Raw genomic sequence first — 22,002 nt, 5'->3', positions numbered from 1 at the left:
GACTTATGCTATTATGTCACTTTAGTAAACGAGGCTGTTCATATAATATATAATATAAACTTGTACCATAAGTTTTTGGCTTTATCCTTATTTAAAATTCCACGATTAATAGTAAAAAGTAGTAACTGGGTCCTAGATGTAACCTGCTGTGTCTTTTATAGTAAAATAACCTTTTGTCTATTCTTTTTAAATGAAAAATGAATTCACTAATTAAATGGTTAGTTTATTAAAATAACTGGGTTTAAGATAGATAAGCAGAGTGTCGATCGAACTCCTTGAAGGTTTGAGATTAAGATCTAAATAGGTCACTTTTAGGTTTTTAAGATTTAGAACTTAGAACATGAGACATGTAAACAAAATCCGTCGTTTAACCTTTAATTTTTGTTGTTTCTACCATTTTTTTATTTTTGGAATTTTATAATGAGGAACTATTTTTTCGTTTTTATTTTGACCGACCCACCCTACTTAGACGGTTTGATTTTGTCGTTCTCTGAAACCGCTAACAGTTAATGATCTACTTAAAATTTTCACCAAAACCGACAAAATGAAACCCCCCCCCCCAACCCAACCCAACCCAACCCACTAAGCCATCAAAAGCGATCTCTGTTGTTTGGGTTATTAAATTCTGTCATGTATTAAACTTATTATTATTAATAGTGCAAAACAAAATGCAGTTCAACCTGAAAGTTATAGTAATTAGAAGTTAAATAAATATTGAGAAGGACAAAATTAGAAAAAAGAAAACGACAACGTGCTAAGTTTAATTTGTATCAACGTACGCAATGAGTTATGTCATCAAATGATTAGACAACAGCTGTGCTAATTAATTAATGTTTTTGGTGGGAAGAAGTCATTGGGTTGGAAATTTGCTTTTTTACCAACAAAGTAACATAAAAGACTTGGTCGTATATTTGTGGCGTATGTAAGATTAATATTAATCTATATATTATATTGCTCATGATTATTTATCTAGTTATAAAAGATTATTGACATATAAATATATGATCGATGTTGAAATGTCAAAAAAAAACATTTATAAAATCTGCTTTAAGGACAGGTAAGGTCGTTTCCACATGTAACCCTTAAAAAAAACTATTTATGACTATTACCGAATTAAACTAAGGTGGACAGTTGATGTCAAGCAATCTTTGAAAGTGGTTATTATAAAACAATTTACAAACAAGTAACTTTGATTTGTAAAACAATTGTGAGTAAAATGACCAATAAGCAAGCTTGATAACTTGATTAGCCTATTTGGAAATCACATAAACATGATCAGTTATTTGGTCCGTTGGTTAATGTGTTAAAAGAGTTGAAAGTTGGTGTGAAACTCATGATAGCTTTGCATTGTGATAATAATGTTAACTACGTCATTTGATCTGCTTGCCGACAGGTTCACAAAAGGTGTATTTCCAACATAGCATGATTGTTTGTGCAAGTCTTTAGATCTTGTTGATTTGTTTAAATATTGAATTGTGGGGGATGTGAAAATTATTATATGAGTGTGTTATTAGCAATTCAATATTTATTCATTGTTTGTCATTGTTTGTTATTGAGGTCTGGCGGGCCATATTTAAACGAGTCTTGGGCTCTTGGCTGCTTGCTTACTTGGATGGACCGATGGAGCTGGGCTTAAGGAAGGAAGTGTTGGGCTTAATGATGATCTACAGTCATACTCTTATATATGTATCTTGTATTGAGCAGAATCGTTTTATTTGTATTTTGTGTAGAAATTTTTTATGTATTTATGTTATTCTAGGTTTAATGATGAAGAGTTTAATTTGTGACATATTGTACTCATACTTATTATCTAATCAGTTAGAGATACTTATATACGAAAATTCCATACTTAGCAATTGCCATATACATTAAACTTTCTGTTGTAACAAAAAATTAAGCATTTATAGATATAACATTGTATAACTAGTAGCAAATGCCAGGTCCTCTTTTTTTGTTTTTTTCCGTATTATGGTTCTTAAATAGGCAGATTAACTGACCCAACAGGCAACAATATTATTCTTTTACGTTTTGTTGGTAGAAAACTTAATAAAAACTACTTAGATCCCCTATCACAATATTAAATCTACATACACAAACGCTCAAGGGGGCTACATCCCCTAAATGATTTGCAATGCGTATATTTAACAGTTTGTCAAATCGATTTGATGGTGCACCCAAAGTTTTTACAGAGCTAATGCGCTGTTATAATGTGTTGAAACACAAGTTTAACACTTGTTCGTCAAGTGCGCACAGCATTGTATTTTAATTTTTAAATTTGGTTAACATTTCTATTAAGTTCTCATGAACTTGTATATAACGTCTAACCCAACATAATAACGTGTTCAACTATGCGAGATTATTTACTACATTTAAATGTACAAATGGTTTTGACTCGCACCGTTGCCCCTAGACGAAAAATTCTCTTATTGCTGGTAATAGGCATCTAAAAGTGAAAATTAAGTTCAGACAAATTGTTGTAATCATCATCATCATCATCATCATCATCATCATCATCATCATCATCATCATCATCGTACTCAGTATATCCCACCAATAGCAATGCTATGGTAGGGTCTGAGGAGGGTAAGATGTAGACAGCCTTACCTCTATCCCATAGAGATAGAGAGGCTGCTTCCGGTGAGACCCCCGGCTCGATAGTAGTTTTGAATCAAGCCTTGGACATAAGACACATAACACTCAATCATCGGGACACCGGCTGATTGGTGCATGTGCCCTTGTCTTTCGGCTATCAACGCCACCACATGATGCCTGATTAACCTTCCGCCACTTTTAACGTTATTTTCACGTGATTAGTAAAATAACGTCAAAATTAGTGCAATTTTACTTTTGCCCACCCAAGGGTTCACACATATATACATTATATGTGCGCACCGCAAGCAGGGCGTAACAAAAAACAGTTTGGGAATAATATTCCTAATTTGGATTAGACCAAATGAAAAACGTTATAGGCTTGAAAGAGTAAACACAAAAGATTCGTGAAGAAGTTTGCAAGCAGGATTTTGGATATATAAACACACACACATAGAAGCACAAAATGTGTTACATACAACAGCTAAAATGACCCACATTTCATGTTTATTACTGGTTTTTTCACTTTACTTTCTGTCCATTTCTCTTGCAAGCAAGGATAATCAGATCAGCCACCTGGACAAATTGTTCCTATCAAGAAGATCAGAGAACCCACCAAATGCAGAACAATGGACAGAACAAGATATATCAAACTTATCTCCGGTCCATATTGTACCACAAGAAGGATCAATGGACGCAGACAGGATTGATAAGCTACCAGGCCAACCAGAAGTCGATTTTAGTCATTATGCGGGATATGTAACAGTTGATGCAGAGGCTGGCAGGGCATTGTTTTACTACTTTGCTGAATCGCCTCACAATTCTTCATCCAAGCCTCTTGTTCTGTGGCTTAATGGAGGTAATAGTTTGTTTATTCGGTTTCAATCTAGACAAGAAAATATATGGTGATGTATAAAATATTTCTACAGGGCCTGGATGCTCGTCCCTTGGGTATGGAGCCATGGAAGAACTTGGACCGTTTCGGGTCAACAGTGATGGGAAAACACTCTACCGCAATGATTTTGCTTGGAATAATGGTTTAATATGTTTCTGTCATTAATCTTATTGTTTGCATATATATAATGTTAAAAGGCTCAAATATGATAATAAAATTGACAGTGGCAAATGTACTATTCTTGGAGTCACCTGTTGGAGTGGGATTCTCGTATTCAAACAGATCATCGGACTATAAGACAGGGGACAAACAAACGGCTAAAGATTCCTACACTTTCCTCCTCAACTGGCTACATCGATTTCCTCAATACAAAACCCGTGATTTCTTTATTACGGGTGAAAGCTATGCAGGTCACTATGTCCCTCAGCTTGCTTCCCTCATTTGCTCAGAGAACAAGAAAAGAAACAAAACAATTATTAATCTACGCGCGATTGCTGTAAGCAAGTATCATAGTGATATACGGTACGTCCTCAAGAACATAAGCACTAATTCAGTAATTCACTATCCAATTGTAAGTGCAGATTGGGAATGCGTTGATAGATCACAATAGCTGTGTGCAAGGGAGGTATGACTACTTCTGGACGCATGCCTTGAACTCAGATGAGACAAATGCAGAGATCAATAAGTACTGCGATTATGTTTCTGGTAATTTCTCGGCTAAATGTGAGGATTATCAATACAAAGGAGGCAGTGAACATGGTGAAATTAACGTATATAATATCTATGGTCCATCATGTGATGTTGGTACACAAAAATCTGGATTTCCAGGATCTGTGAGGTTTATAATTCTATTAAATGAATAACATATATATAGTTGGCCATAAAACCAGTCATACTAGATAACAACATGATGTACTTCTACCAGGTCAAGAATTTTGATCCTTGCTCTGATGATTATGTATATACCTATCTAAATAGTGCAAAAGTGCAAGAAGCTCTTCACGCCCGAAATGCCTCATGGGTTCATTGCAAGTACTCCTTTTACTCTAAACTTACATAGTAACATTACAAACACAAATGTTTCAAATGATTGTTGAAATGTCATAGTACTCCTTTTACTCTAAACCACTCATTCTTTAAATGTGTGTAGTGGTAGCCATTATGTGAAAGACAGCCCAGAAACCATTTGCCTACCATCAATCTGCTAGTTGGGAGTGGCATTAGTGTCTGGATATACAGGTAATTAAGTACCATATTGAGTAGTTCGGTCGGATGAATATTTGAACTTGGTACGCTTGTTATACATGCACATGAAACATAATATTTGATGCATGACGGGCTTATAGTGGAGACCATGATGGAGTGGTCTCAGTAACATCCTCAAGGTATGCGGTAAACAAGTTGAAGCTTCCTGTAGAGACTGCTTGGCGACCATGGTACTGTAACAAAGAGGTACACAATATGTCTAACATCAACCGTGTTGAGACGTAACAACTGAATTGATATTATTGGTACTATGACATCCAAAATTAACATAATGTATGGCACAAATGTAATAGGGTGGAGGATATGTGGTAGGCTACAAAAAAGGATTGGTGCTGACCACAGTACGAGGCGCGGGGCATATGGTTCCAAGCTACCAACCAGAAAGAGCATTGGTGATGATCTCCTCATTCCTTAAAGGGAAACTTCCTCCATCTTTGACTGAAGTCTAGTTGTTTACATGCATAGTAGTTTCTCATGGAGTCAGTTGTTCATCTTGTTTATGCTTTCTTGTGAGGTTGTATTTATGCTTTCTTTCTACTAATCAAAAGAAAGAGTTGTTCATCTTGTTTTTATTCTCTCTAATAATTTAAAGTAAGATCACATATATAGATTGTTTAAGGTCAATTTTATTTTTTATGGGCCCTAAATAAATTTTATAATATATCTAACAATGACTTTCTAATAACCAAGGGGTCCATGCATGGCTTTTACAACCCGATTGGTCGGTCGGATTAACAACTGGTGCGGGTACGATTAGAGCGGGTGAATGTAGGTCCCATTGATCATTGCATCAATCCATTCATTCATTCAAGAACAGCAAAGAACAAAGAACAAAGAAATGAATGAACCCTAAAAGTGAATCTTTATTACCGACCGAGCGTTCTCATTGTTTAGAGAATGTTGATGGGTTCTTATAGCCCAAGAATCAACCGAAGAATCGTTTATAATTACAATATTACAAACTAACCCTTACATAATTCACTCCAAAAGTTTTGATTCAAACTTGGTTAACAATTAAGGCTAAAAATCTCCCTCTAATAGTTGATCCAAGTTTGAGTCTTCTTTTCGCTGATCTTGTTTTATGCTTACCGCTCCACATGGTTCTTATGATATGCGTCACATACATAACTTTTACAGTTTCTTTGATTGAACCCGATTCGTATCACACGAACTTGAATCCATCTCGCAAAGATTTTTGGATAATCTGAGTCACTCGAATTTTTCATTGTAGTTGTATCACGCGACTGTTCTTTCTTATCCCTTCACAGGTCACTATTGTATCACACGAGTCTTTTCCTTAATCTATCACAGACTATTCTTACTTTATCATATCAAACGATTCATTTCTCACCACTATTGTCGGTTTCATACAAACATTCAAGCGAGTTTTCTTTTATAGCTGTTTCAAACAACTATGAACTGGTTCATCCGGTCAACCAGTGAACTGGTAAGGCGACGAATTTTAATTTGATGTCTGGTCCGGCTTTGAGAATATTGCTTCTGAGTGAGAGAATAAGCTTTCAATTTTATTTTATCCCCAAAATGTTCTTGTAATCAATTCAGTACTATGAATCTACAATTTCTATACTAATCCAATCTGCAGCTTTGTAATTAAACTTGGTCAATGAGTCAATCTTAATTTGCAACCAGCAAACTTTGCAATTCAAGTTAACAGAAAAATATATAATCTGCAGCTGGTCAAAACTCGAGACCTGCTGAGTCAAATTTTTTCACTGTAAGCCTGAATTTTGACTTTGGTATTGACCAGTGCTAACAACTCAATTCCTTTCAAATCAGTCCATCATTAAAGAACTAATGACCAAAAACGTGAATCTCAAGCACTTTGTACCAATATATGAATCTCGTCCATCGCAACCTAATTGCTATCTAAACAAATCAATTCTAAAATTCCACCATCAATAATACTAACCACATCCAGTAATCACACAATAAATCTTGTCAATTTGAAGTATTCACACAAACAAAGTTATTGTACAAGAGAAGTATACCCACGATAAAACGTTGTTGCATATCGAGAAACGACTATAAACTTCAAAAGAAATTTTACGACTAAATGCGAGAATCTGAGCAAACCTCATAAACTAAAACCATACTTGACTCAAATAACAGAGGTTAAAATTGAGTATCTTGGAATGTCATCAGTTAGTAACTTTTGTTCAATTATGATTCATACTTATTATGAGATCTGTTAAATATACTTACCTACGAAAATTCAATACTTAGTAATGGACATTTATATTAATAAATTCTATTACAACCAAATATTTTAGCATTTATAGATATAGCGTTGTATAACACGAAACAAATGCCATTGCTAGCTGGACTTTGTTCTTATTATGATTCTTACCTATTGCAAAACAAATGCCATTACCTATTACTGGACATGCTTAAAAAGGCAGATTAACGGACCCAGCAAAATTATACTATTATTTTTTCTTAGTTGAATATTTAATTAAAATTAATCTACTTGGACCCCTTATGCAATGCGACACTATAATGCTAAATTTGAAGGGCAAAGGTATGCATCCATTTAATTACAAAAATGTTTTTTAATAGACACTTGTAATAGATTATACACAGATACCATTTACCAATTGAACAACGCACTTCATTCATACATAAATTTGGAACCATATTTGTAATGTCAAATATTTATAATATACTTCCATCTTTTTTAAACTGTAACACAGATATTTATTCTCTTTAATTTGATAAAAGTTGCTCTATGCATTTTTACCCAAAAAAAATACGTTTTCGTAATACGATCTGAGGGTGTCTAAGAAAAGTTGGGGTCAAGGGGGCTACGCTCTTGAGCCAGTCTCGATCACTAGCCGTTTAGAAAGAAAGCACAAGGTAACACCCCTAACTGATTTGCATAACAAAGGTGTTCAACCCCTAACTTTGTCAAAACCATTTGAAACTGTGTCCGACTATTGCAGATTTGATATGCTGTTATAATGTGTTTTGGAGCACAAGCTTAATATTGGTTCATCATACGTTTAAGCCGTTAAAGAAAGGTTTGATTAACTGTTTTAATTAGTTTTGATGAATATATATACATCTAATTAATTATAACACTGTGTTCAACTATACAAGATTGTGTTTTTATTTTTAGAGTCCATTGCAGCTTGACAAAAATTCATTCATTGTAGATAATAGGCATCTATCTATACATGAAAACTAAGTTCTAACAAATTTTATTAACACTTGCAATACACTAAACTTGTAAGCAACAAAACACCAATTTGGGAACAAGATTCCTAATTTGGATTTAACCAAATGAAAAAGGTATATACTTGAAATGGGTAAAGAATGATCATGAAGCAGTTTGCAAGCTGGATTTCGGGTATATATACGCACACAAAAGCACTCCTAGAAGCATAAATATATGCGTAACACAAGTTGTTACATACAACAGCTAAAATGACCCACATTTCATATTTATTACTGGTTTTTTCACTTTACCTCCTGGCCTTTTCTGTTGCAACCAGGAATAACCAGATCAGCAACTTGAACAAACTGCTTAAATCAAGAAGATCAGAGAACCCGCCACATGCAGAACAATGGACAGAACAAGATATATCAAACTTATCTCCAGTTCATATTGAGCCGCAAGAAGGATCAATTGAAGCAGACAGGATTGACAAGCTACCAGGCCAACCAGAAGCCGATTTTAATCATTATGCGGGATACGTAACAGTTGATGCAGAGGCTGGTAGGGCATTGTTTTACTACTTTGCTGAATCGCCTCACAATTCTTCATCCAAGCCTCTTGTTCTATGGCTTAATGGAGGTAATAATATGTTTATTCGGTTTCAATCTAGACCACATGGTAATATACAAAACATATTTCTACAGGGCCTGGATGCTCGTCCCTTGGATATGGAGCCATGGTAGAACTTGGACCATTTCGGGTCAACAGTGATGGGAAAACACTCTACCGCAATGATTATGCTTGGAATCATGGTAAAATGTGTTTCTTTCATCAATCTTGTTGTTTGCATATATATAATGTTAAATGCCTAAATATGATAATTAAATTAACAGTGGCAAATGTACTATTTTTGGAGTCACCTGCTGGAGCGGGATTCTCGTATTCGAACAGATCATTGGACTACACGACAGGGGACAAACAAACGGCTAAAGATTCCTACACTTTCCTCCTCAACTGGCTACATCGATTTCCTCAATACAAAACCCACGATTTCTTTATTACGGGTGAAAGCTATGCAGGTCACTATGTACCTCAGCTTGCTTCCCTCATTTGCTCAGAGAACAAGAAAAGAAACCAAACAATTATTAATCTGCGTGCGATTGCAGTAAGTACATATCAATATTGATATACCATACACCCTCAAAAGCATAAGCATTAATTCTGTGATTCACTATTTAATTGTGCAGATTGGGAATGCGGCGATAGATGACAATACCGATAATCAAGGAATGTATGATTACTTCTGGACACATGCCTTAAATTCTGATGAGACGAATACAGCAATCAATAAGTACTGTGATTATGCTTCTGGTAATTTCTCGAGTACATGTGAGCATTATCAAAACCATGGACGAAGTGTATTTGAAAAAATTGACGTATATAACATTTATGCACCATCGTGTGATGTCAATAGCGATACGCAAAATTCTGGTTCCCCAGGCTCTGTAAGTCTTTTGATTCTACAAACCATTAAATAATTAGGAACCTCTTTTGAGCTCTTAGATCATGTCTGAAGGGATGGCTGAGATCTCCCTCTATAACGCCCCTCTCATTCGACGAATTGTGATTCTCCCGGACGACATTAATGGCTAAGAAGAGGCTCATTTTATTTTAAGTCATTTAATAGTTTCAACTGTTTCAAGTAACTAACGTACTGATGTACCTCTACAGGTTAAGAATTTTGATCCTTGCTCTGATGTATATGTGGAAACCTATCTGAATAGAGCCGAAGTACAAGAAGCTCTTCATGCCCGAAAGACATCTTGGTCTCCTTGCGAGTACTCCTTTTTTTCCTAAATTTGCATAGTAACACTATATTCATAATATGTTTCACATGTTTGTTAAAGGTCATAAAGGGGCGACTAATCATTCTTGTAATGTGTATAGTACTGGTAGTCAGATCTGGTACACGAAAGACAGCCCAAAAACCATTTTGCTGACTATCAATCTGCTAACTGGGAGTGGTATTCGTGTCTGGATATACAGGTAAATCCTATTTTGAGATGTTCTGATGAATATTTGAATTTAATTTGTAAGCATGATGAACATGGAAAAGAGATACAATTTTTTCCATGATGAACATACGGTGGAGATATTGATGGACGGGTCCCAGTTACATCTTCAAGGTACTCGGTAAACAAGCTGAAGCTTCCTGTAGAAACTGCTTGGCGACCGTGGTACTTCAACAAAGAGGTACATAGTATGTCAGATATCAACCATGTTGAGTAACAGCTGAAAAGTTACTGTCGATACTATAACATCCAAAATTAACAAAATGTATGGCATGAATGTAACAGGTTGGAGGATATGTGGTAGGCTACAAAAAAGGATTCGTATTGGCCACAGTACGAGGCGCAGGGCATATGGTTCCTAGCGACCAACCAGAAAGAGCATTTTTGATAATCTCCTCATTCCTGAAAGGGAAACTTCCTCCATCTTTGAATGAATAATCTGGACGATCATATGACTTCAATATACAATATAACATGGACTTGATTTACTGTGCTTCAAGTTCTTAATTATTACTATATGAAAAGACTATTAATACCTTAGAGGAGAATGCTTGTGATGCAGAGATTTTAATACTTCATATTTTTGCAATATAAATTATATATCGAGTATTTTCTTGACCCAAGTATAGCCTGTTAGATTTAATAAACTGGATTCCGAGAAGAGGCAAACAAAATTACACCAGTGAACTGTGAATCGATATAACTCACCAAAACGGAAAATGCACATAGATGAGTATTGAATAACTCTCTATATTATTACGTAGAGAGAATCTCACTCAATAACTTGTAACACCCCGCCTACGCTAGGGCTGACATGCACGTACATGTACCGTGGGTCAGAATTCAATGCGCAATTTCCGCTAAATAAAACTTTACAATTAAATCAATCAATCAGTCATACCGAGTAAAAAATCTCACCAAATAAACTTTACATTTACAATAAATACAAAAATATGGTACAAAACATCATTTATTTTCCTCATTAATAAAAATAACTCTTGAATCTTTAAGTTTTCTCTTGAGCCCTTGATCAGTTCTTCTTCCCGGATGAACCTATTACCTCAGGTACACTAAACTTAGTGGGGCAACAACTACAACAATAATGCAATGTCCTATTTAATAACTATCAATCAATATATACATACTCACTGGATAAATCAAGTTCACTAGACACCACATTTACCTAGTCAATTGGCCACATTCACAAGGCACCTTTCGGTGCATCACATTCACTAAACACCTTTCGACATATCACATAATCACATTCACTAGATCATTAATGGTCACATACACTTTTTCACTACGCCATATTCAACAATTAAATTAAAGAAATGATAACCAAAAACATTATTTACTTATTACTAAATATTTTAGAGATACTTAAATACGGAAATTTCATATTTAGTAATCGACATTTATATTGATAATTCTGTACAACAAAATATTTCATCATTTATAGTTATAACATTGCATAACACCAAAAAAAATGTACCATTGCTAGCTGGACTTTGTTTTTATATTATTATTCTTATAACCTATCGTAAAACATATTGGACATGCTTAAATAGGCAGATTAATGGACCCAATTAACAATATTATACTTTCTTTTATTTTTTTCTTAGTTGAATAATTAATTATATCTACTTGGACCCCTTTATACAATAACTAATCTACTTAGGGAGATGTTCTTAATGTATAAACAAAAAAAGCATAGCAAGGATTCAGGATACAAGCCGGTTTAAAGGGCAAAGGTATGCATCCATTTAATTACAAAAAGTTTGAAATAGACACTTGTTAAAGAATTTTGCGAAATTGGATTCAGTTAATTAACACCGAAGAAGAAGAACACAACTATGAACTCACACAATCAATCAAAGAAATATGAATCTGAATTAAGACTAATGATTATTTATTGATTACAAAACGAATACAAGAAACAAATATCAAATTTATAAAGTAACGAAAGATAATTGAACTAGATTACAGAGAATGAAAAGGAGCCCTAATATAGCCCTTAACGGTTAATAACAAACACATTTGTAAATGTTCACATATATCCCCTGAAGTGAAGCTTCACGAGACACGCAACTTTAGCTTAGGGTGTCTGTAGTGGTCGACAAAACAAGGCAAAATGGGGCGATTTTTTTGGTGACACCCCCCCCCCTCCCCCGGCGACAAAGGGGTGAAATGTGGGTGGATGGGGGGTGACTATTTGTCGCCTGGTTTGTATTTGTGTTTATTATTATTATTATATGTGTGTGTGTGTGTGATATATATACACACATATATATAGGCCTATAACACAATTACACCCCTAAAACAAAAACCCACCATTTGCTGATGGGGCGTCACATGACGCAAGTTGCCACATTTTGTAGCCCTCCACTACACATAGCCTAACTTCGATTCCAGTTATACGAACTTTCAGATAATGACGATTTAACCCCTGGACTTTTAGTCTTCATTAAATGATTATGTAACGACACATTGATCTTCTGCGTCACTCATAACGCTAGTAATGTCAAATATTTGTAATATACATCCACATTTTTGTAAACTATACCACAATATGAAGATATTTGTTATCTTTAATTTGATATACTTTGCTTTATATACTTATTTATCGAAAAAAATGTTTCGTAATACGGTCCAAGGGCGTCTGAAAATAGTTGGGGTCAAGGGGACTACGTTCTCTTGAGCCGGTCTCACTAGCCGTTTAGTAAGAGAGCTCAAGGGGTAACACTCCTAACTAATTTGCAGATCAAATGTTTATAAAAATTTATCAAAATTAACCACTTGAAAGTGCTATGTGTTTTAAATGCACAAGTTTTATATTGTTCATCAAGTGTTTTAAGACGTTAACCATTTGAAAGTGTTGTGTGTTTTAAAACGTTAACCATTAAAAGGTCTAATTAACTGTTGGAATTAGTTTTAATGAACATATATATAACATCTAACCAAAAATTAGTGTGTTCAACTTTGCGAGATTATTTGTTAATTTTAGAAGTCCAAATAGTTTTGACCTTACCCTCGGTTGCGCCCTTTATGAAAATTTATTGATAATTGGTAATACGCATCTATACTTGAAAATTAAGTTCTAACAAGTTATGCTAACACTTGCAATATACTAAACTTGTAAGCAACAAAAAAACAATTTGGTAACAATATTCCTAATTTGAATTTAACCAAATGAAAAGGTAATATACTTGAAAGAGTAAAGAATATAGATTCATGAAGAAGTTTGCAAGCTGGATTTAGGGTATATATACACACATATATGCATGATACAATTTGTTACATACAACTACTAAAATGGCCCACATTTCATTTTTATTACTGTTTTTTCACTTTACTTTCTGTCCATTTCTCTTGCAAGCAAGGATGACCAGATCAGCAACCTGAACAAACTGCTCAAATCAAGAAGATCAGAGAACCCGCCACATGCAGAACAATGGACAGAACAAGATATATCAAACTTATCTCCAGTTCATATTGTGCCGCAAGAAGGATCAATGGAAGCAGACAGGATTGATAAGCTGCCAGGACAACCAGAAGTCGATTTTGATCAGTACACGGGATATGTAACAGTTGATGCAGAGGCTGGTAGGGCATTGTTTTACTACTTTGCTGAATCACCTCACAATTCTTCATCCAAGCCTCTTGTTTTGTGGCTTAATGGAGGTAATAATATGTTTATTCGGTTTCAATCTATACAAGAAAAAATATGGTAATATACAACATATTTCTACAGGGCCCAGATGCTCGTCCCTTGGATTTGGAGCTATGGAAGAACTTGGGCCGTTTCGGGTAAACAGTGATGGGGAAACACTCTACCGCAATGATTATGCTTGTAATAATGGTAATATATGTTTCTTCCATTAATCTTATATTGTGTGCATACATTTAATCTTAAAAGGCTTAAGTATGATATTTGTCAAACAGTGGCAAATGTACTATTCTTGGAGTCACCTGCTGGAGTGGGATTCTCGTATTCAAACAAATCGTCGGACTATACGACAGGGGACAAACGAACGGCTAAAGATTCCTACACTTTCCTCCTCAACTGGCTACATCGATTTCCTCAATACAAAACCCATGATTTCTATATTACGGGTGAAAGCTATGCAGGTCACTATGTACCTCAGCTTGCGTCCCTCATTTGCTCAGAGAACAAGAAAAGAAACCAAAGATTTATTAATCTGCGCGGGATTGCTGTAAGTACATATCATATATTGATATACTATACACCCTCAAAAACATAAGCACTAATGATCAGTAATTCGCCATCTTATTGTGCAGATTGGGAATGCATTGTTAGACGACAATACTTGGTATCAAGGGATGTATGATTACTACTGGACACATGCCTTAAACTCCGATGAACACATTCAGGAATCAATAAGTACTGTGATTATGTTTCTGGTAATTTCTCGAGTAAATGCATTGATTATAAAGACAAAGGAAACAGTGAATACGGTGAAATGGACATATATAACATTTATGCTCCATTATGTCATGTCAATACACAAAGTTCTGGATCCCCAGGATCTGTAAGTCTTTTGATTCCGCTAAATTAATAATTAGGAACCTCTAAGAGCATGTTTGAAAGGATGGCTGAGATCTCCCTCTATTATGCCCATCTCGTTCCATGAATCGTGATTCTCCCGGACGAAATCAATGGCTAATTAAGATGGTTCTCATTTGAACGTGTAACTAACCCACTGATGTATACTTCTACAGGTCAAAAATTTTGATCCTTGCTCTAAATTATATGTAGAAAACTATCTGAACAAGGCAAAAGTGCAAGAAGCTCTTCATGCCCGAAAGACCTCATGGGATCATTGCGGGTAATCTTTTTTTTCCCCCTAAATTTCCATAGTAACACTATAAACTCAAATGTTTCACATATTTGCTAGAAATCATGAAGGGGATGCCTAATCATTCTTTTAACATGTATAGTGGTGTTGCATACACGAAAGACCACCCAGCAACCATTTTGCCTACTATTAATCTGCTAATTGGGAGTGGTATTAGAGTCTGGATATACAGGTAAGTCCTGTTTTGAGCGGTTCTGATGAATAATATTTGAACTTAGTAAGCACGCTGTATATGCATACGAAGCATAACATTTGTTCCATGACGGACATACAGTGGAGACGCTGATGGAATGGTCCCAGTAACATCCTCAAGGTACGCAGTAAACAAGTTGAAGCTTCCCGTAGAGACTGCTTGGCGTCCATGGTACTGTAACAAAGAGGTACACAATAGTTAAAACATCAGTCATGTTGAATAACAACTGAAGTGATATTTTTTATACTATGACATCCGAAATTAACAAAATGTATGGCATGAATGTAACAGGTTGGAGGATATGTGGTTGGCTACGAAAAAGGAGTGGTACTGATCACAGTACGAGGCGCAGGGCATGCAGTTCCAAGCTACCAACCAAAAAGAGCATTGGTGATGATCTTCTCATTCCTTGAAGGGAAATTTCCTCCATCTTTAACTAAATAATCTGGACAATCAAATAACTTCAGTATACAATATATCATGGACTTGATTTACTGTGCTTTAGGTTCTTATTATATGAAAAGACTATTGATAGCACAGGGGGGGGATACTTGTGGTGCAGAATTTTCAATAGTTCAATTTCTTGCAATATATATATGAGTACTTCAAATTTTTCTCGACTGTTAGTTTTAATAAATTGGATTCTGAGAAGAGGCAATAACATTACACCAGGTGAATTGCAGTCATGCAGACACCTAGCTACATATGAAATGAGTATAACAAATATATTATATATATTGCATAACCAACAAACTTGAGCTCAATGGCTGTTTATTATTGTTGATCACATTCACTGCTCGTTAGCAAAAAGAACAGTGCCTAATTTCTACCAGTTTGCATATCAAGGTCTTGTTTGAGATGTTTTTAAAAAATCAGCTCTCATAATAGCATGTACCTCAAAAGAAAAAGTTTCTAAGCTGAATTAAAGAAGATACATTGTATGCGTAAGCTAAAATTATACAACTTTGTAAACACGAAAAAACATATCAAAATAATTTGGCATATATAAAAAAATGCAACAATCCAAATTGCAGAAGGCGATGCAACCGCAACTATAGAAGCAGGGAGTGCTTGCTGATTTGCGGGAGAATCATTTGATCCGCAGGTTGAACAGGTTCCTAAACCACCAAGTAATAGCAGAAGTACAAGGATGTAAATACTAATTCAGTACAAGAAAGAACCCATGATATCCTTAAGTACAAGTTTAAAAGAAAGCATAGGTGATGTTGGATTATAAGCTAGACATATTAATTCATATATATAGTTAGGTAAAAGCGTTCTCATGTGGTGGTTATGGTTTGGTAGTTATAACCGTTACATGTGGCGGTTATACTCCAAACATCATGACCATGTTGCTTCGAGCTTCATTTCACCAATTTAAAACCTGTATAAAGCATTGTAAACCTCATTTGTAAACACTGCGAAATGTACAATACCGATTAGTTCGATTTATTGGTGGGAGTCCTAAATCCTATGCAGTGACGGACCCAGGAATTTTTTTCTATGCTTGTGGTGGTCAAATTTCGCACAACCAAACGTGAAAGTTTCGGGGCGGTCTTGTCAGGTCAGAAAACATTATAAAATAGCGACGGTTTATTAAAATATAATAGTTACAGAAAAACATGTTTAACAAGACTAGATCTCAAGACCATAGGCTTCGCATGTTAGAATGTATAAGGGACACGAAATTTACCGTTACAACAACCTTTAACTCTTTGTTATAGGTTCACTCCTAAAACTCTTTAGGGCTTACTCAGAAATTTTATATATTAATTCTACATAAAATTAAAATCAATGGGTTTATAGATGATTTCTCTGTCGGCAATTGCCCCACAGCGACAAACAACTGAAAAGTCGTTACCAGTACTGGCCCCACACCGACAAACACCTAAAAACGCCTAGGGCAGTCTTATCAGATACCTATCCTCGTATACTGATGGATGCAAAACCCGCGGAATCTAGAATTGGAAAATTATTTTAAAATATTACCTGATTTCGTTGCAAATCCATCAGTAGCTACCGACTAATTGCAGTCGCTGCAAGTAACATGCGTCGATGATGCTCATTTGTTTAGTTTTTTTTCAGATGTAAAGACTTTCATGGCTGATGTTATGTGATTGCGCTAGCATATATAGTTGCATGTAGTACAGAAGTAGAATGTGTGTTTATTCACTTGATCGATGTATGCTAGGACACATAGTATTTGTTCTTGATCTCTAATATTGAGTTAGTATATATATAGTCCAAAGGGCACCCTAGCTATTATGGTTGCAACTCGCAAGTAAGACGACAACCACAAAGGAAGTCGGAAAAGCACAAAGAAAGACAACATGCCATAAATTAATTAACCAAAGAATCAAAGATAAATATATAAATAGTGAGATGTCTATCCAAAGTTATAACTTATAAGACTATGTTCATTGACAACCTAGTTGAACATTGAGATTGCTAAAATTAAAAAAAAAAATCAATAAAAACACATGATCTGGTCGTTCCACCCACCATGGTTGCAAACTAGATTGTACAAAAGTGGATTCTACACGTCACTTGAGTATTGGTTGATTTTTATTTTCTTTTTTCTTTTCCTTTTCTAATATTCATTTTAAATATAATTTGATTTTTCTTTAATTACTTATAATATTTAACTTTTTAAAATATTTTAAATACAAAATGTTGTTTAGTTTTTCTTGTGAGCATTCCAGTATAAATTTTATAAAAACCGGAGTTCGTTTCAAAATTTGTATTTTCTAATATAAAATAAATATTAATTATTATTGAGTAATCTTATCCGACACTTGGCAATACTCTACTGAACGAATTGCAAGCCTATCCAGTTATATGAGAAACAGGGAACAACTTCGTAATAGAGACACTCATAACGTGCTAAAAAGCGATTTGATTGGGAATATTTGGCAAAAATATGATGTTAACGAATAATTATGTAGTTTATATCATTTTAGTATGTTTAATTTTATATTTCATGCTAGGATTGTAACTTATCTTATCTATTTAATTAAGTGTGCTTGATAAATATAAATATATAAATATTTTTTATAGGTTTTCCAATCAAATAATATATTTGTTTTAAAATATAATAATTAGTTAGTTATTATAATAACTTGTAGTAAATTAAAAATTATCGTAAATGAAATTTATTTAATAAAAAATAGTCGAGGTAGAGCACTCACTTTACAAGTGAGAGGTGGGAGGTTCAAACCTCACTATCACCAATTTATATGGGAGATATGAGGGATGACCCTGGCTTGCCAGGGTTCGAGTCCTGATCTCACCCGGTTTTACCGGCTCCTCGCTGTCGTGCCATTTGGCGGGCGTCGGGGTCGGGTTTTATCCGGTGAATCCCTCAATAGGTGGACCGCTAGGGGCTCCGTCTGTCCGGACTAGTGGCCGGCTCGGGCTACCTTTAGCCAGTGTGGGCCGCGTACGGAGTATCCGGCGTTACTTAGTTGGTCGTTCAAAAAAAATTTGAGGTTGAATTGTTAATGGGAGTAAAAGTTTGTGATGTGTTGGGTTATATAGATTGAGGAGAGAAAAATTAATTTTTAAATAAAAGGTTGGGTTGGTTTAGATTAGTAACGGGCATAGTCTAAGTCGCTATAAGTTTAAAGTGTCTTATTGACATAATAATAATAATAATAATAATAATAATAATAAGTCTTATCAACAAAAGTTAATTGCCTTTTTTTTTAAAGTCTATTTATTAACCAAAATTAAATAATATTTTTCCAGATGTTTACAAACTCGTATTGAAGCATGCATATATTTCTGATCGAATGAAACTTGAAAAGGATAGTAGAAATAGCTTGACTACTTGGAACTTTGGAAGCACTGGAAAAAGATATATAATAACCTTTAAATATATATTTTTTGAAAGTTGGCAAAGATTGTTTATTAATACAAGACCTTAATCTTTTCATTTGCATAAGCTCGATAACCTTGTTTCTTAATAATTTTTTTAATGGCAAATCTTGTATAACGGCTTTAATTTGCGTGATTGGCTGGTTTTTTCATTTTAAAATAGCATTTTGCTACGTAACTCTACAGGTGTTTTTGTTAGGTTCAAATTACACAACACATATTTCGGATGTCATATATCCATAAATTAGATTCTTTTTTATAATTTCGTAGCACAAAATATGCGTATGTTTAATAAAATTTCTTTTTTTAATGGGATTACTCTGTTAAATGGTAACCAAGTTTCAGGATTGTTCCAATCAAGTCACTGGTTTAAGTTTTTGTTCTAATCAGATCACTTAACTTTTAAATTTATTCCAATCATAGATATTTAACCTGAATAACAGGTAATCCAATTCATTAACACTAAGATTACCAAAATACCCTTTAATAATACAATTTCTAACAGATTATATATATATATATATATATATATATATATATATATATATATATATCTTCAACCCTCTCTCGTCTCTACCCTCTCACTCTGTTTCTTCACACCATCACCGGACCACAACACCACAACACTGCCTTCCGTCGACATCCCCCAACCCTTTTTTCCTTCTCCGGCTACGAGTTGGGTGTAATCGGAGCAGCACAATCGGTGGTGTTTGGGTATACCCGCGGGTGTTTGCAGGTCGCCGGAAACCAAAACTAATGGTGTAATACACGATCTGGTCGTCGGAAACCAGCTACGATATCAACACAAGATCGGAGCACGCGCCACGCGGTGGTGTTTAGGTGGCCGGAAAAACGAAATCCGCTCTTTTCCTCTCGTCATCCCCGCACAACCCCACCCCATCGGATCCTCGTTTTTGGAAGTGAACAAGGTGCAAAGTATTATGGAAACGGAGACGAATATCGGGATATCGATGGTGGCGAAGTTTAGGCATTGGACGGTGACTTGGTTCGAGGGTGGTGGCCGCAGGTGGCCGGGGTTGGTGTCGGCAGTTCCTGGTGGCTGCGTTTACTCAATTTATCTTATTTGTTTTATTAATTTATATAAATCCTAAATAACCTATTATCTCAGGTAAATTACTTTTAAAAACACTTAAGTAACCTGTTATTCAGGTCAAATATCTATGATTGGGACAAATTTAAAAGTTAAGCGACTTGATTAGAACAAAAACTTAAACCAGTGACCTAATTAGAACAATCCTGAAACTTGGTTACCATTTTATAGAGTAATCCCTTTCTTAATAGCGAACTTCTTGTTAATTCTTATTATCTATGGAAATTAAACACATGACTTTCCAAGCCCTCCAAACCCAAGGTATTTAAAGGTTTTACCTTTGCCATGAACCACTGAGCGAAAACTCGAATAATTTATTTAGAGTTAAGATCTAAAGTTTTTATTTTTGTAAGGGAGATATCCACGTAATGGTAATTAGTAATCAAGTTCTTAAAACGTTCCAATAAGGTTACTTAGTTTTGTTTCCTTTACAATCACTCGACTTTCGATAGATGTTCCAATATGCTATCAGTACACCATCTCAAAAGTGTGCACCGACTTACTTGTCACATCATACAAATCGTAATATGGCTTTTTTCACCATATCAAACGAGCCGTATACAAATCGTAATATGACCTTTTTCTCCGTATCAAACGAGCCATATGACGTTATTCACGCCATATGATAGGGGAAATGATTATACGTGTTTAATTTTTATGTTTTTATTATCCAACTTACTAATCTTGTTGTTTTTCTTTTCATGTTGGTTTAAAGGTTCTGAGTACCATTTGGACTTGGTAACTACAAGATAGTGCCAAGACTTTCATATCATTTATGCTACTGTGAGTCTGTGACCTGATCCTTATGTGTGTTGCCTACTTGCCTCCCTCTTTTTTAACATCTCGCCATTGCCTCTTTGCTCAAAACAAAAACCCTGTAATTGTTCGGATTGATTGAGGTTATATTGTTGTCTCGTCTTAATATTGTGACTCCTTGCTTCTGAGTTTCAAAGGAAACATGACGTTTTTGCTCACTTTCTAATTGAAGTTTTTTCGATTATTTTTCTGTTCTGTGAACTTGTATCAGGTTTTCAAACCCATGTCGTCTTCTTCTTAATTTCAATGTAATTGTTTTGGACAAAAATCTGCTAAGGATAATGTATTCAAATCTGTTATGTGAAGTTTAGTGCTAAAATGGTAACAGTGATTATGTGAACGAAATAATGAAGAACACCGAGATTTGTTGCGAGGAAAAACCTTTTGACCTTGTTCAGATCAAAAGAAAAAAAACCCCGGGTGATGACAACTCGTCGATCACCAGTTTATTAATATAAAAAAATGGGTTACAAAGGGTATGGAGATTAGATCGATGTTACAAGAATTGCTAATGTGTACAGAGAGAATAGTGAGTTCTGCCCTGAGTGTGTGTGAATACAGTGATGAATGAATCTCCTAATCGATCATAATCTCAGTATATAAAGAAAAGAAATAATAACTAACTAACAAATAGGTCCTAAAAATCCGCAACTCCTCCACTAGCCACTCTATATCTTTGACCACGTGCATAAAGGAGTCTTGTAGCGAAAGTTTAGGCAGACTTGGTCCTTGGAGCCGTTGTACTTGATAAATATCTACCTTTATATAAGAAACAACCGTTAACAACACCAGATACCAAGGATCCATGATCCTGAAATAGTTCTGGAACTCTTCGGAAGGATAATTGATCTAGTCACGTCTTCAAGAATAACATATCCTCGGTACTCAGTTATTTGTGACTCAACAAGAAGTCTTATAAATCCGCCATTATCCCCACTAAACGTGTTACAGTCATTTGACCACGTGCTGAAGGTGCCTTGTAGCAAAATATCAGGTAGACCACGTCCTATAGCCGTTATACCTATCAAATATTAACCTACACATGAGAAACAATCGTTAGTAATACCAATTGCTGAGAATCTTTGATCCTGACAGAATCTGGAACACATTCTAAGGATAACTGATCCAGAAA

The 22,002-nt window shown here is 35.0% G+C and overlaps 2 protein-coding genes and 1 pseudogene across 2 annotated transcripts; all 3 read left to right on the top strand.

The window, feature by feature from the left end:
* Positions 1 to 3,078: 3,078 nt before the first annotated feature.
* Positions 3,079 to 5,407, top strand: LOC143531976 (serine carboxypeptidase 1-like). Its single transcript, XM_077027144.1, has 7 exons — positions 3,079 to 3,448; positions 3,519 to 3,626; positions 3,709 to 3,980; positions 4,066 to 4,317; positions 4,410 to 4,516; positions 4,831 to 4,936; positions 5,044 to 5,407. The coding sequence occupies exons 1-7, from the start codon at positions 3,079 to 3,081 to the stop codon at positions 5,197 to 5,199; spliced, it is 1,371 nt and encodes a 456-aa protein (XP_076883259.1). The 3' UTR covers positions 5,200 to 5,407.
* A 2,493-nt stretch (positions 5,408 to 7,900) lies between these two features.
* On the top strand, positions 7,901 to 10,435 carry LOC143532001 (serine carboxypeptidase 1-like). The gene is made up of 8 exons (XM_077027162.1): positions 7,901 to 8,564; positions 8,630 to 8,737; positions 8,819 to 9,090; positions 9,173 to 9,430; positions 9,657 to 9,763; positions 9,873 to 9,965; positions 10,067 to 10,178; positions 10,283 to 10,435. Exons 1-8 carry the CDS (start codon positions 8,195 to 8,197, stop codon positions 10,433 to 10,435), a joined length of 1,473 nt encoding a protein of 490 aa, XP_076883277.1. The 5' UTR covers positions 7,901 to 8,194.
* A 2,906-nt stretch (positions 10,436 to 13,341) lies between these two features.
* Positions 13,342 to 15,511, top strand: LOC143532000 (serine carboxypeptidase 1-like; annotated as a pseudogene).
* Positions 15,512 to 22,002: the final 6,491 nt, after the last annotated feature.

The sequence above is a fragment of the Bidens hawaiensis genome, unplaced genomic scaffold (genome assembly GCF_021521415.1).
Source record: "Bidens hawaiensis isolate Kalapana, Puna unplaced genomic scaffold, B.hawaiensis_p1.1 tig00009327_1, whole genome shotgun sequence".
NCBI lineage: Eukaryota > Viridiplantae > Streptophyta > Magnoliopsida > Asterales > Asteraceae > Bidens > Bidens hawaiensis.
The sequence above is the reverse complement of the archived record's forward strand: the minus strand, read 5'-3'. Positions and strand labels throughout refer to the sequence as shown.